The sequence below is a fragment of the Gadus macrocephalus genome, chromosome 22 (genome assembly GCF_031168955.1).
Source record: "Gadus macrocephalus chromosome 22, ASM3116895v1".
Classification (NCBI taxonomy): Eukaryota; Metazoa; Chordata; class Actinopteri; order Gadiformes; family Gadidae; genus Gadus; species Gadus macrocephalus.
This window is the reverse complement of record NC_082403.1, coordinates 14,905,042-14,920,041: the sequence shown is the minus strand read 5'-3', so window position 1 is coordinate 14,920,041 and position 15,000 is coordinate 14,905,042. Positions and strand designations below refer to the sequence as shown.

The window sequence follows — 15,000 nt, the reverse complement described above, 5'->3', positions numbered from 1 at the left end:
CCATAGATGGACCACAGGGTTGTAGGAAGTCAACGTCAGCTCAAGCAGTACAAACTGATGCTCACGACTCTGCATTGCACCTATTTATTGACGTTATTCTGTTATCGCCAAAGTTGGGAAAAGCCTTTACTTTAGTTATCTTTTTCGTCGGTGCAGTCCATAAAAGACCCACTTTAGGTTTCTTTATTTGGTATGATGGAGGGACCAGATTAAGGCCACATAGCCTTCCTGTCCATGGATTCTTATGATCTTTCTTTCTTTATTTCCTTTATTCAAACCTGGTACACCTGAAGCTGGGCACCGGTTTGAAGGGTTGTAGACGTGGTGGGCCACAGTTATTCAAACGGTTTTCTTGGGTTGTGTGAAACAAAAACCGGAAGAACAGAGCGGTAGAGGAGATAGCAGGTCCTCCGGGAGATACAGGCTAACAATCTCACTCACTCCGGTCTATTCCCCAGGGCGTTGGGAACTATAGGACACCTTGAGTAATGCTCTAGCCTGCCCCTCCAACCACAGCCCTCAACACATCACCGCCCCACAGAGTCAACTTTGATCAATTATTCAGGAGCGCCCGGGACAACGCTGAGATCGAAACCAAGTTAAGGCAGACCAAAGGCGAAAGCCTTGAAGCAATGTAAAAACACCTCACATGCTGAGCCAAGATGTAAACAGGTGTCGGGTCGTCTCAAATCTGGGATGGCTCATTTTCTATGCTGAAACACACAGCATGCATGTGGGTTTAGCTCAGCTCAGCCCCAGCAGGGACACATGGGGGATAAGGGAGACATGTCCATGTTGATGTACGGGTACCAGGCCATCAGTGGTCTAGACAAGGGACATCTGGACTCCAACTGTGTTTCTACCGTTAACCATATAGTCGTCTATCACATGCTTTTATCCAAAGCAGCATACAGTGAACTCAGATACCTATATCACGGGTGGGCAGGTAGGAGGTTAAGGAAGATCTTCCTCAAGGATGCATGCCAACAGATAGACTCATACTATTTTTACAAAGGTTCCCCCGGCCAGAAGATTTTGTCAGCCAAGTACCTCTTTCACCGCCATGATATTTTCAGCAGCATTCCTTGTTACGGAATATCTTTTTTCGAAAATGTCTTTGGTTGGCTTACCGACAGGACACTGATGTTTTGTTCTGAGATTCTTTGAAGATGGCTTAATGCAAACATTAGCTTATATCCCCCCACAAAAGACAGAGCTGGTCTGTTTTTTTTGCACATCTCAATTAAACATTGATATACATTCAATAAATTCTGAGTGACATTTTTGGTGTTTCGGTTTCTGCTGTCTTTCTGCAGATTCTCCTTCTTTCTCCTTGTTTTAAGAAATGTTCAGAGTGCCCCTGCATTCCGTTAAAGTACTCCTAGGGGTACGCGTACCTCCATTTGAGAAACACTGCACAAGACTATCAATAAACTCTTACGAAATCAAATCAAATCACAAATCAATCTCTATCCACAATAAAACCCTGCTAAGTAACCACGTCAGCACGCAATATTTTGTGCCTCAAATGAAAAACATAATCAATCCAGGGCCGCTGAGGACGGACCTCTCCTTCATCACAGAGACGACAACGTTGACAGCACACACTCTATTCGACTAAGTGGATCTTTACTGTTCTAATTTCAGATCCGGCAGTATATTCTTCCCTCCTTACTTGCATGCGATGACAGCCGAGCAGGAGGAGAAGGCTATATCTGCGACCACCGCTGTCTCTCATCTCCAGGCAGTTTCCCCCCCCCCCCCCCCTCTCTATTGATCCCACATCGATCTCCCCCCTCCCCTTCTGCAGACATTTCACTGCCCTGCTGTCGGCTCTTTGAGGAGCGGCCCAAGGAAGGCAAAGTGTTCGTTATCAGCTCACTGTTTAGGGAGGCTCAGAGTACATCTAAGTCATAGAGGAACCCACTGTACAGGCAGGTGTTAATGCCCAGAAATGGCCAGTATATGATCAAGTTGTACCCTGAAGAGATGGGTCTCCTCCTACATTGGTCTTCCTTGTAAGGAGGGAGTGCACCAGTGGACTTGGGGATGTTTTTCTGGAAAAGGCCATCTTCATCGGGTCCCAATTCAAGCTGTATTCTGCCGTTCGTAGAGCTCTGTCAAATACTGCTAAAATATGAATGGACATGGAAATTCCCCTCATAGATGTTAAATCTTACAATGCATTGCATTTCTGCAAATCTGAAACATCAATATAAATAAATTATGCAAGATTTACATCAATATAAGCATGAGCTTGTATTGAACCATCTGGTTGCTTTCACATCATAAATACCTTAGACATAGTTTACGTTGTACAAATACTTAAAAAACCCAGATTCTTTTGTATTGATTGATTTACCCCATGAAGTCGGGACAAGTTGCCAGTAACAAAATGGATGCAGGATTGATTGCTTCCCCCAGCAGTGGCACCATTACATTGTCGGTGGCTAATGTAGTGCATGCTTTGTTCCTTACATCACCCCTGAACGTTTTTATGTTGTGGAGCCCATCGATTGAGTCAGAGTGCTCTGACTCTCTCCTGCCCCTCCATCTGCCACGTCCCAGCCAAATCTTTTAACGGCCGCCATTTAGCTAGACCTTTAATTGCATTCTCATCAATCACTGGGGAGGTTAAGTTCAAATGGAGAAATGATTTAACAGCCAGAGCACTAGTAATACCTGACCCTGAGTTCCTGTAGGCTGATACTGCTGTGCAGAGGGGATCATATGCATTACTGCTCTTGCTGTATTTTTCTTTTGTACTTCAATGAAAGAAAATGAGCAACATACAAATTGTATGAGCACAATAATACCTTGCCCAGAGTTCATGTAGGCTGATACTGCTGTGCAGAGGGGATCATATGCATTACTGCTCTGCTGTATTTCTCTTTTGTGCTTCAATGAAAGTAGAGTGTAGCTGACGACGCGTGACATTCAAACATTGTGTGCAGTGTTTTCAATGGGACCTCTGAATGGTTTCCCAATGCCAACCCACTCATGAGTTCTTTGTGTCCCCCTACAGGGCCGTGGGGCCGCTGCATGGGCAGCGAGTGTGGCCCGGGGGGCAGCCAGAGCCGGGCGGTGTGGTGCGCCCACTCGGAGGGCTGGACCACCCTGCACACCAACTGCGAGCACGCCAGCCGGCCCCACAACCAGCAGGGCTGCTTCCGCGTGTGCGACTGGCACAAGGACATGTACGACTGGCAGCTGGGCGCCTGGAACCGCTGCCTGCCGGTGGCCATGCGCGGCAGCGCCGGCATGCAGCGCTACGCGGCGGCGGCGGCGGCCGGCGTGTGCACCCGGGGCGAGGAGGGCCTCCAGACCCGCGAGGTGGCCTGCGTCCAGAAGGCCGACGCCGGGCCCGCCGAAGACGCCATCTGCGAGTACTTTGAGCCCAAGCCGCGGCTGGAGCAGGCCTGCCTCATCCCCTGCCCCCGGGACTGCGTGGTGTCCGAGTTCAGCGTGTGGACGTCCTGCTCCAAGACCTGCGGCACCGGTCTGCAGAACCGGATCCGCTGCGTGCTGGCGCCGCCGCTGTTTGGCGGCGCGACCTGCCCCAACCTGACTGAGTTCCAGACCTGCCAGCCGGGGCTGTGCGAGGGCGAGGAGAGCCTCTACAGTATCAAGCTGGGCCCCTGGGGCCCCTGTGGCGTCCCCGTGCCACGCCAGGCGAGACAGGCCCCCAGAGAGGTATCCAGGGAGGTGGATTTGTCAGACAGAGGAGAAGCTGATACACTAGACAGTGACGCACCGACTAGGGATGGAGGCACAGCAGGTAGAGAGACACCGTCCAGAGAAGGGGGTACACCGGACAGAGCTGATCCATCCAGTGAAGGGGGTACACCAGACAGAGCTAATCCATCCAAAGAAGGGGTTATACCAGACAAAGCCCATCCATCCAGGGAAGGGGGTACACCAGACAGAGCCCATCCATCCAGGGAAGGGGGTACACCAGACAGAGCCCATCCATCCAGGGAAGGGGGTACACCAGACGGAGATAAACCGTCCAGAGAAGGGGGTGTACCAGATAGAGAGACACCGGGCAGGGAAAGGGGTGCGCCAGAAGGAGACAGACCGTCCAGAGAGAGACAGCCAGCGGTGAGAGAGAAACCATCCAGAGAAGGGGATGCACCCGACAGAGCCAGTGACAAACCATCCAGGGAGAGGGGCACAGCGGGTAGGGAGAAACCGTCAAGAGAAGGGGGTACCCCGACTGGAGACAAACCCTCCAGTGAAAGGGGTACGCCAGGGAGAGGCCGGGACAAACCGTCCAGAGACAAACCATCCAGGGACAGTGACACAGTCGGTAGAGGTGGGGACAAAATGGCCAGAGATGGGGAGGCACCAGCCCTAGACAGCCCAGCCAGTGAAGCGGGTCCAGCAGACAAAACCAGAGACAACCCAGTCAGGGAAGGGGGTCCAGCAGACAAAACCAGAGACAACCCAGTCAGGGAAGGGGGTCCAGCAGACAAAACCAGAGACAACCCAGTCAGGGAAGGGGGTCCAGCAGACAAAACCAGAGACAACCCAGTCAGGGAAGGGGGTCCAGCAGACAAAACCAGAGACAACCCAGTCAGGGAAGGGGAACCAGGGGACAGAGGCAGAGACAGCCCAGCCAGGGAAGGTAAAAAGGCAGCCAAAGGCAACGACAAACCAAACCGAGAGGTGGACAAGTTAGCCAGGGCCAATAGAAAACTAAGAAAGCTGATCAGGAAGCAGGAGAGGGCTTCCAGACAGGTGGACCGGCCCAAACGACAGAAGAAGGCCAAGAACAAGGAGAAGAGAGAGAAGATCAGGGAGAAGGCCCGCGAGCGGCTGCGCTCGGAGAAGGTTAAGGACCCGGAGACCCGGGAACTGCTCAAGAAGAAGCGCACCAAGAACCGCCAGAACCGGCCGGGGGGGAAGGGCTGGGACATCCAGATGGGGTACCGGACACGAGAAGTGATGTGTGTTCACAAGAGCGGGGACAGCGAGGCACTGAGGTGAGGCAAAGTCATTGACTGAACATTACAAGACGCTGCTCCCCAGCGTCCCCCTTAACCGCACTCTGTGAATGTTCCAACGTCTCTGTGACAAAGGAATACCCATCTGCCCTGTGTGTGTGTATGTGTGTGTGTATGTGTGTGTATGTGTGCGTGTGTGTGAGTGTCCGTGTGTGTGCGTGTGCATGTGTGTGTGTCTGTGTGTATGTGTGTATGTCTGTGTGTCTGTACGCGTGTCTGTGTGTACGCCTGTGTGTCTGTGTGTGAGTGTGTGTGTGTGTGTGTGCGTGTGTGTGTGCGTGTGCATCACAGCATGAGTCCAGATCTGATTCTCATCATACATAATGTAGAGATGCGTTTCACTGATCTGTTTCTCCCAGCCCACCCAGCAGTTCACCAATGCGCTATCACTAGCAGCTGCTCTGTGTCAACCAAAAAGACAACATGTGATTCCTGATGGCCTTGGTAGTGTCTTCCATCTGTACTCTGATAATGTCCACATTACACAGAGCCCTAGAAATATGTGTACCTGTGTACATCTCTATGTATAATCATAGAAAAGTGAGAATTCTTGTAGTATTTACAATACCTATTTTCTCGTTTTACCCTTTTCATTATTAAGCTAACATTTCTGGCTGGTTATAAAATATTTTTGAAGGAATGCAATATGCTTCCATAACTAAGTGACGGCTTGTGGAAATAATGGTTTCCATTCAAAAGATGAGGGTTATCAGTTATCATGGCTTTTTATTAATGCTGCATAGTTGCTGTAGTAGTCACTACGGTGGAACAGCAGAAATAGAATGTAGAACTAGATTAAGAGAAATTACTAAATCAACAAAAACAATTGTAACACCCAAGGGCTGGGATTTGAACTAATATACTAACCAATGGGAATGCAGTATATGTAGTGTAGCATATTTCCTCTGTCCAGTGCCTCATGGTGACATTAGGCAGCTTTTTACATGAAGCAGCTCTAGCTGATGTGGACAGTAGTCATGAGGTCCTTCTAGGAGCCGTTTGTTGGGCCCTGGGTTCCCTATTCCTACTTCTGGGAGAAATGAACTGGTAGGAATAGCAATTCCAACTAGCTCCAAGGAAATTGAAAGCAAAGGATGAAAATCAATAAAAATCCCTACCTGCTTGCCCCTAATGAGATGAGCAGCTGAACGTGGAAACGATGTGTTTTAATTGGTGTGTCAATGTTCCCCGGCCTCGGAATTAGCTGTAGTGTGGTCGCCCTGGCAACCAACGACGATCCAGTTAATGAAATTAATGCAAAGCCTCGTCCATCACATTATAGGTCAAGGGTCCACCAGGCTGTCTGACAGTGTGAGCATAATAACATCTCTGCTCACCTATCTCTCTGAGCACTATAAAGTAGGTAAAAAAAAAGAGATAGAGCAAAGATATGCGTAAGTGAATCCATGTCTTCAGATCCGGTGCACAATCATGTGTCTGTGTGTTTTAATTGAAAGGGGCCAACACTTCCTGGTTGTTCTGTGAAGGGGCAGGCCCAAGTCCTGTTGTTGGGAGACGAATGTGCTCCTTCTGTCTGCCGCTGCCTTGGTGGCTGTAATGGGGGCCAGCGAGCACAGCATCAGCTCAGACCGCACAGCACAGAGAGGAGGCAGGAGCACTCCAGAGGAGGGCTGGAATGCGTGGGATTATGGGTGAGGAGTAGTGGGTTGTAGTGGGTTGTGTGCGTGTGTGTGTGTGCGTGTGTGCGTGTGTGTGTGTGTGTGTGTGTGTGTATGTGTGTGCGTGTGTGTGTGCGTGAGGGTGTGCGTTTGTGTGTGTGTGTGTGTGGGTGTGTGTGTGTGTGTGTGTGTGTGTGTGTGTATGTGTGTGTGTGTGTGTGTGCAGAGAATGCCAAAAGGGTTTGCTCTGCACATGAGCATTTTTTGTTAAACGTGCCGAGAATTTTAACCACTTTGAGGATAGTTGTTGTAGATAGCAGCTAATAGTGAGGCTCATTTTAGAGCTTACGGCCGCAAGCGAGCGCTCAGGTCTTTAACCGCCCTAAATGTGGGAGTTTATATACAGCATTTGTGTATGACTCAAGCTGCAAATGATTCACACACATTCTTTTGAATAAACTTTGCCAAATTCAGACATGCATACATGCATACATACATACAAACATACATACAGTATATACATACATACATGCATGCATACATATATACATACATACATACATACATACATACATACATACATACATACATACATACATACATACATACATACATACATACATACATTAACACATGCATAAATACTTTTATACATATATACCTACATACATACATTAACACGTGAATACATTAATGCATACACACATGTATACAAATCATACATATACACATAAATACATATACGTGTATAAAGTCATATACATATATATACATAAGTTAATACACACAAACATCCATACATTAATACATATATATTATACATACATATGTACACACATATATACATAGCAGGGTTGCAATCCTGCAAAAGGAGTATAAGCTGAAGGCAGAAAGAAAGATACAAAATCCAGAGTAATTTAAAGGTAACTACTGGTGATCCTCGTATGTCGTATTTTCAGGCATTCTTCCAAAGACATTTAGCCTGTGTGCACCCTCGCCACGAATGTAAGATAACTCGTTAAGGGATGTTTTAGTGAGGCCCAGAGAGAGGGTTTCATCATCAGGCCAGTGTTACGCGTCAGACCCCAGCCTTTGATGGATACATCTGAGGCTGTATGTTGTGTGAGCAGCACAGAGCCTCAAACACACCACTGCCTGTTAAAGACACCCCTGTTGGAATATCACACACACACACACACATGCACATGGCAACACACAAAGAATGGTCCCATTGATGACATTGGCAATGACATCGTCGTCAATTACATAATCCATGATCATCAGGGATAACGATGTCATGTGACATCGTTCTCTATGCAGGGAGAAAGCAAGCTCAACCTCTTTAGCGTTGGTTTGCCTGCAGCAACTAAAGAGTTGCCTCAGGGAATGTAAACTCGGCAATGATATCAAATGAAGCAAACAGAAAAAGTGCTTCAAACGGAATGTTGGACTATTTCAGTTGGTCGCAGTGACAGCAGGAGCCGAGCGTTGGGTTCTCTGCATTGAGCGTTTGATTTAGTCAGTTAAAATCTGAGCACGTGTCGAGTGAAAGATGCCAACCGGAGGAATTGGATTGGTGATTCACGGCATCCATTGTCCAAGTCAATAATGAATGGATGCGTTTGCTCTTCTCTTTGCAAAACAGTCAAATGTGCATGCTGTCAAACTGTTTGTGTTTGTAAATGCAGCTTTATGTGCATTTAGGCCCAAAGCACAACGTTCAAATCTGTAGGGCGGCACAGAAAAGAAGAACTATCATATGGTTTAAAAGCAGTAAGCCCACTGAGCATGGCTGAAGCACGCTGTATGTTCTGCAGGACTCTCTATATAAACTCTATAGAAGGCTATTTTGGAAACCTTTTTTTTGTGCGTCTGTCCTGACAAGGGCCTGTGCTTTGAGCTTTAGACCAGACACTTGTTTGGTCCACTGAAACCCTAATGTCATCTGATTACAATGTTTGTTTAATAATCACAATCCTTATAATCATGCATTCAATTTATTTGGCTTCTTTCAGGACAGTCATGGTCACGTTACATTGTACAAAAAAAACATCAGGTGACGTTAAATAAATAGAAATGGCTAGGATATAGGAGACCCCATTTCCCCCCAGGAGGGGAGACAGAGAGCGCCACCGGCTCCATCTCAGGGGCCAGAGGGATGACGGGACCCCACTTCACCAGCAGAGGCACTGGAGTGTGGTCGGAGCGTGGGGGGGCCCCAGCCAGCCCCCCCCCTGGGTCCTGGTGGTCCCGGTCTGACGCTCTGCTTCCCCCCCCCCCCCCCCCACAGCCTGTGCTCCCAGGAGGGGCTCCCGGTGACCTACCAGGCCTGCGTGGTGACCCGGGACTGCGAGGTGGGCGGCTGGTCCGAGTGGTCCCCCTGCTCCACGCGCTGCTACGAGCCCAACGGGCCCCGGGGCCAGCGCACGCGGGGCCGGCGCGTCGCCCAGTTCACGGTGGGGCCGGGCGGCGCGGCGTGCCCCGAGCTGGAGGAGACGGAGGCCTGCAGCCCGGAGGACGGGGCCCCGCCCTGCACTGTGTGAGTGACACGCGCACCGACCAATAGCCACGGCTCTCCCTCCGTGACGCTCATAAGCCCCACACTGACACACTGATGTTCTATTTAGTTTGATTTGTATTTATTTATTTATCAAGACGTACATCTGGTTCCATGTGAAACAAGCTAAGCTAAGAACCTAAACAAACCAACCTAATTTGGAGTACGGCTGAAGCAAAAGAGAGTGGAATTAAACAAAACAGATAACAATGTGGACAATATACTGCATGTATCGCATGTTGCGTACACTCACCAAATATTGAATCATAATCTCACTGCTTTGTCAAGGACAACAGAACAACAGCGCAACGATCAGACGCTAGTAGCATTAAAGGCCATGTGATGCAACACATCTCTGTTCTGCCGATGAGATTTACAGCCTTCAAATTAATTTAGAATATTGCTTAAGAATGATAATTGATTCATTAACTGTTCAAAGGATGACCAACTATCCTGCCGTATTCTGGCAAAAACACATCCACCACAAATTAAGATTAAAAACAGATCAAAGCTAATGGGGAGATTCCTTGTGTTTCCACTGCTTTCCCTTAGTTGATTGTAATTAATTCTCTATGATGTTACCGGTGTGGCCTTTAATGGGACTTTCTGCATGCTAATTAACACAGTTATAATGTATTTATTTATTCATCTTTGATATGTATGCAGTGTACGATATGCCAACCAGGCAGTGCTTATTTCTTGTCTGTTACAACAAGAGGTAAATACTGAACATTCCTCCCCTGAACCCTAATGCATTGCAATATATCCAGTTTTGTCTACTGAAGCTTCCTGCTCTTTGAGAGGGAGAGAGCGAGAGCGAGAGCGAGAGCGAGAGCGGGAGAGAGAGAGAGAGAGAGAGAGAGAGAGAGGCGTGACCCTTGTGGCGGTCGCCCAGTGGTCTATATTGAAGGGTCCCCACAGCGAAGGGAGAGATGCCCATCTGTGCTCAAAAGACCTCAGACGCAACGGTCTCCCAAGGGCCCCGTTGGCCCCCACTCATCCCATAGAGAGAGGGAGAAGAGGAAAGATAGAGAGCTCACTCATAAATATGGAACTCCTTTCATTGATGACCTCAAACGGATTCCATTATACCCTCAGACAAAAGTGGGCTTTACCATTGCAGACCCTTCCATATCTCCCTCCACCGAAGCCTCCCTCCTGTCTTCTGCTGCCCCTTCTCAAAGCAGCAGATACAATACCATGCATGGACAGGCGCAGGCAATCAACAATGCTCTGCTCGCACTTGTAATCATCGCCGCTTGCAGGAGTCTCAGAAGGGGACTGTGGATGAACGCCGATGCCTGTGGCTTTTTAGTGCTTTGTGTGTGTTTGTTGTAAACAGCAATCTAAGGTCAATAGCATGAAGAGGTCATTTAAAGAACACTTAAGAAAAGCCTGCCATCCATCCGGCGCTGACAAACGCCTGCTAATTCCACGGAGCGTCTGGGAGGACAGCTGGGTCCTGGATGACTGAGTGGCTTCATGATGCAGCTTGATTGTTGGCCCTGGTTAAATTGGAGGGCTGTGAGTGAGGGTTCCTCCGTTGAGGATTCATGTATCGATAACATTTTGGGGAATAATTCATATTTGATCTTGTGTGATAATATGTCATAAATAAAGATGAATGTCCAACACGAGTTGGCCGTTTATCTCAGCTGTGTGACAAGTGCTCGCTTTGTTGGATAACAGCACAGGAAACAGTATTGATTATGTTTTATGTATTGGACTAACATGGACGAGAGCAACCAAATATGTGCATTTCGGACACTTTAATAAAGAAATGATGACATTTACATGTGATGAAAAGTATTCATAATGATCCATTATGACGAAGACTATTTAATGATCTCTGAATTTTCTGCACTTCTTCTTGTTCTAGCCGTCAACGCAATTCAAAATACAACCAATATAACAAAACAAAGCTTAGCATTGAAACCCAATACAACAACATGATAGATACACAATATATATATAGATCGTATTAGGAACAAAAGGCCTGAATTCAATTAGTGATGATAATAAAAGCAGAAGCTTCTTATGATTCCTGTTTGGCGCGTTTCGCCATACCTTGAAACACTAGCATCGATGCTTTTTGGACCGAAGTGGGCCACACACACTGTATAAAGGAATATATCCTATTCTAGTCCCACGTACTCACTCTCCAGCCGTAGTTCAAATGTTGTGATCATGTTTCCCTATTGCCTTCAGCTCTGCCTTTGAGGGCTACCAGAGGTCTCTGGTCTGCAGTGTGTGTGTGCGTGGGTTGACCCTGCGGCGTGTCCTCTGTGTGCTCCAGGTACAGCTGGAAGGCCACCGAGTGGACCGAGTGCAGAGTGGACACGCTGCTCAGCCAGCAGGACCGTCGGCGCGCCAACCAGACGGGCCTGTGTGGAGGAGGCATCCAGGGCCGCGAGGTGTACTGCGTGCAGGCCGGCGGCGACACGCCCTCCAACCTCAGCGCCCTCCGGGGCAGAGAAGGTGAACCCTTCCCAGCATGCAACTGCACACACACGCACGCACGCACGCACGCACGCACGCACGCATACATGCACACCCGCTCGCAGGCAGGCACTTATGAACACACACACACACACACACACACACACACACACACACACACACACACACACACACACACACACACACACACACACACACACACACACACACACACACACACACACACACACTCTTTTGGCTGGCTCTTAGCCAGGCCCAGCCTTGAGAAGACTCAGTAGGCAGTCAAAGCACTATTTTAACGTTTGCAGTATATTTTCACATGCTCAAATACTGTTTGAATGTTAGCATACGCGTTGGCGTGCATATGTAGAGTACAGTACACTACAAACACCTCACTTCACCCTATGTGTTAGCATATTCAGAGTACAGTACACTACAAACAACCCACTTCATTATATGAGAAGTGCAGCTAGTGTACAACCAGAGCTGCACATATGTATATGCATACATGCAGGCTCACACACACACACACACACACACACACACACACACACACACACATGTACCGGGGGGAATACCGGTACATGTGAAGTCGCTCTGATAACCCGATCATCTGCTCGGGATCCAAAACGGTCTCCATTCCAGCGTTGTCCCTGCTGCTCGCTCGCTCTGCTTCCAGAGCACCAAACCGCCCTGTGCAGGAGTGGGGCTTGAGGGGGAACGTTCAACACCAAACTAAACCACACCGATATGCTGGTGGTATGGGGAGGGGGAAACGGAGCACAACAGAGCCGACCGTCGTTGGCGAGCGAGCCGGGAGGGCTTTGTCTCCATCGGTGCCCTGACCTCTGGGGGTGAAGAGGGTCACCCTGACCTCTAAGGGTGGAGGCCTGACCTCTGGGGTGGAGGCTAGCTGAGAGGTGGTGCCTCGTGGTGGCAGGAGTGTGTGCAATAATCCTTTACCGTTTCCACGCTAAACCCTGGTCCATCTGCTTTGGGGGGGGGGGAACGGCAGCGCTGGAAACAACCAGAAGAGCTGGAGACGTTCCTCTCCTCCACCTGCTCCTTGGAACCCTCTCACAGAGGTGTCATTGTCGCGAAACACAGCTGCCACTCATAACACTAATTATAATGATGTCTCTGCTTGTTTGATGCAGCAGGGCTGCGTGTGGTAGACTCCATGATGTGAGTCTGCCTCCCGTTCCCTGGAACGTTAAGGTAGCAGACACGTATTTAGTGGAATGAGCGACACCTGTGTTTGTCCTCCATGACACCGTTGGGGAAAGGATCTGCTGAATATTTTAAGTTGATTAAAGGTTTCATATGCCATTCTGCATTGAAATATCTGAAAACGACTAGAAAACGACATTTTGTAGGGTTGTGGTCTTTGATGAACTAAATTATTCCAACAATGTGGGGGGCGGTGGTGGTGGCAGCGTCAGGGAGGAAAGGAGGACGGGGCGTGGAGCAGAATACAGAACAGAGACTCTGTGGTGGGCCACTGCCCAGCCTGCTGCAGGGCTGATCCTCTTACCGCCTGCTACCTGCAGCCTTCATACTCTTTAGAGCACAGTGTGACTCTTGGTGCTGGATACAGTGTGAGGGAGCAGGAAGATAAGTCCATATATAGAGATAGATTATAATATACGTCCATATTTATTATGTGTGCAAGGTTTCCATGCATGCTAACATTTATCTTTGATTTTCCAATAATCGATGCGACTAGCAGTGTGGCAAAGGGATATCTTTAAGTGTTCAGCTGTTCATGAAGTATATCTGCCCCATCTGCCTCACTGAGTCACAATGAACTGCATCATCTCATGTGTGATTCCCAAGGAGGGCTTTGTTCCAGCTGGAGAGAGAACATACTTAAAACATTCAATAAACATGATTTATAATATCTATCCAAAGCTTAAATGATTTACATTCCTGTTCATGTGAGACATGACGACTAGCTCCATGCTAAAAATGGAAAGAAATAGGGAAAGCAAGACGAAAACTCAATTCAATGGGCCGCACTGAGGCAGAGTCTGATGGCTGGCGGGCTGGGGGCAGGGTGCCGTCTGGCTAAGTCTGTCAAGGTTGACACCGTCCAGTGAAAGTGAGCTAATATGGAGCGGTGAGCCAACGGGCCATCGTGGGCAGGAGGGGACTCTGCAGTTCGGTGTAAGCTGATGTAATCTCCTCATTTGCTTTCAATGATGATCAGGAAATCCCTCATCTCGACTGAGCCGCTCAACCGTTGAAGCTCCGGTAGGCCATATCTCTGAAGTCGCACGCCACTTTATATCCAATTCCTAATGTTCCTCCACTCATTCCATTATCTTATTTAATTAGCCTCTCATATTATACCCCGGCAGCCGCATGGATTCCATCTTAGTAATAGATGCTAGCTGGGCTAGCCCCCTCCGGCTAGCGTTGAGGACCAAGATGTCCGCCAGGTGGATAAAGCCCAGTGTACACAGAGTGTGGATTTCGGTTGATATTTTTAGGGTGACCCAAAAAAGGAAAATAGTCATAGAATTATAATGGAGCTAGGCACATTGAGGGTAATTGGAACTGGGCTATATTATTTTGATTGCTTCCGAAAGGACTGGATTGTATTTTTGGGAATGAGAATTCAACAGTGTCCACCATGGCCATGTGCTTAAGGCCTATGCTGAAACATGAGAGACATTTTAGTTAATACCCCATATTCTCTGTGTTCCCTCGACACCAGCCTTAGCGTCAAGCTGCCTCTTATATTGTCTGTTGTTGTTTTGGCTTTGTTCTTGGCGGAGAACAACAGATTTGGCCAACAAACCTGCCCCCCCCACCCACCAAATAAATGAACAAAATAACCGTTTCTTAACCCTTAATTGCATTAAGACGTTGTTTACCAGGTGTTAGCCACACGGCTAGCCGCAGCCACCCACTGCTACAATTAGCGCGGCGCCCCGCGGCGCAGCAACACGCTACACGCTGTACAACAGCTGTGCTCCACAGCCCCGCCACTCAGTCCCGCCCCTCCCAGCGGGGCGAGTCGGGGCTATTGATTACCATGGTGATAGGTGTAGCAGCGTTGAGAGCGAGTCGGTGAGCGGACGTGGCGTTGTGTCCGCCCGCCGCCCGCCCGCCGCCCCTCCCCCCGTGCTCGGAGTCTAGACCATCTGGCGGAGCGGCCGCGCAGACACCAGCACCTGAGCAAGGTCACCCTGCAAGGAGCCCTTCATTAATCAGCCTTTTGTTACCTGCATGGCGGCCAATCGGAGGGGAGGGGGGAGGGAGGAGGGAGGGAGTGGGAGACGTTTTGACGTTTTTGTTTGCCGGCCAATATGAGACAAAAGGAACCCTTTTTTTTTTTCTAATTAAAGGCAGG

The 15,000-nt window shown here is 48.7% G+C and overlaps 1 protein-coding gene across 1 annotated transcript in view; it reads left to right on the top strand.

The window, feature by feature from the left end:
- The window catches only part of LOC132451580 (thrombospondin type-1 domain-containing protein 7A-like), a 38,815-nt gene extending 25,571 nt beyond the window's left edge, over positions 1-13,244 (top strand). Inside the window, exons 2-5 of the mRNA XM_060044150.1 lie at positions 3,026-4,985; positions 8,916-9,164; positions 11,479-11,660; positions 13,240-13,244. Of these exons, the coding sequence (XP_059900133.1) occupies positions 3,026-4,985; positions 8,916-9,164; positions 11,479-11,660; positions 13,240-13,244 (2,396 nt within the window). The remainder of the gene's footprint in view (positions 1-3,025; positions 4,986-8,915; positions 9,165-11,478; positions 11,661-13,239) is intronic.
- The last annotated feature ends 1,756 nt before the right edge of the window (positions 13,245-15,000 follow it).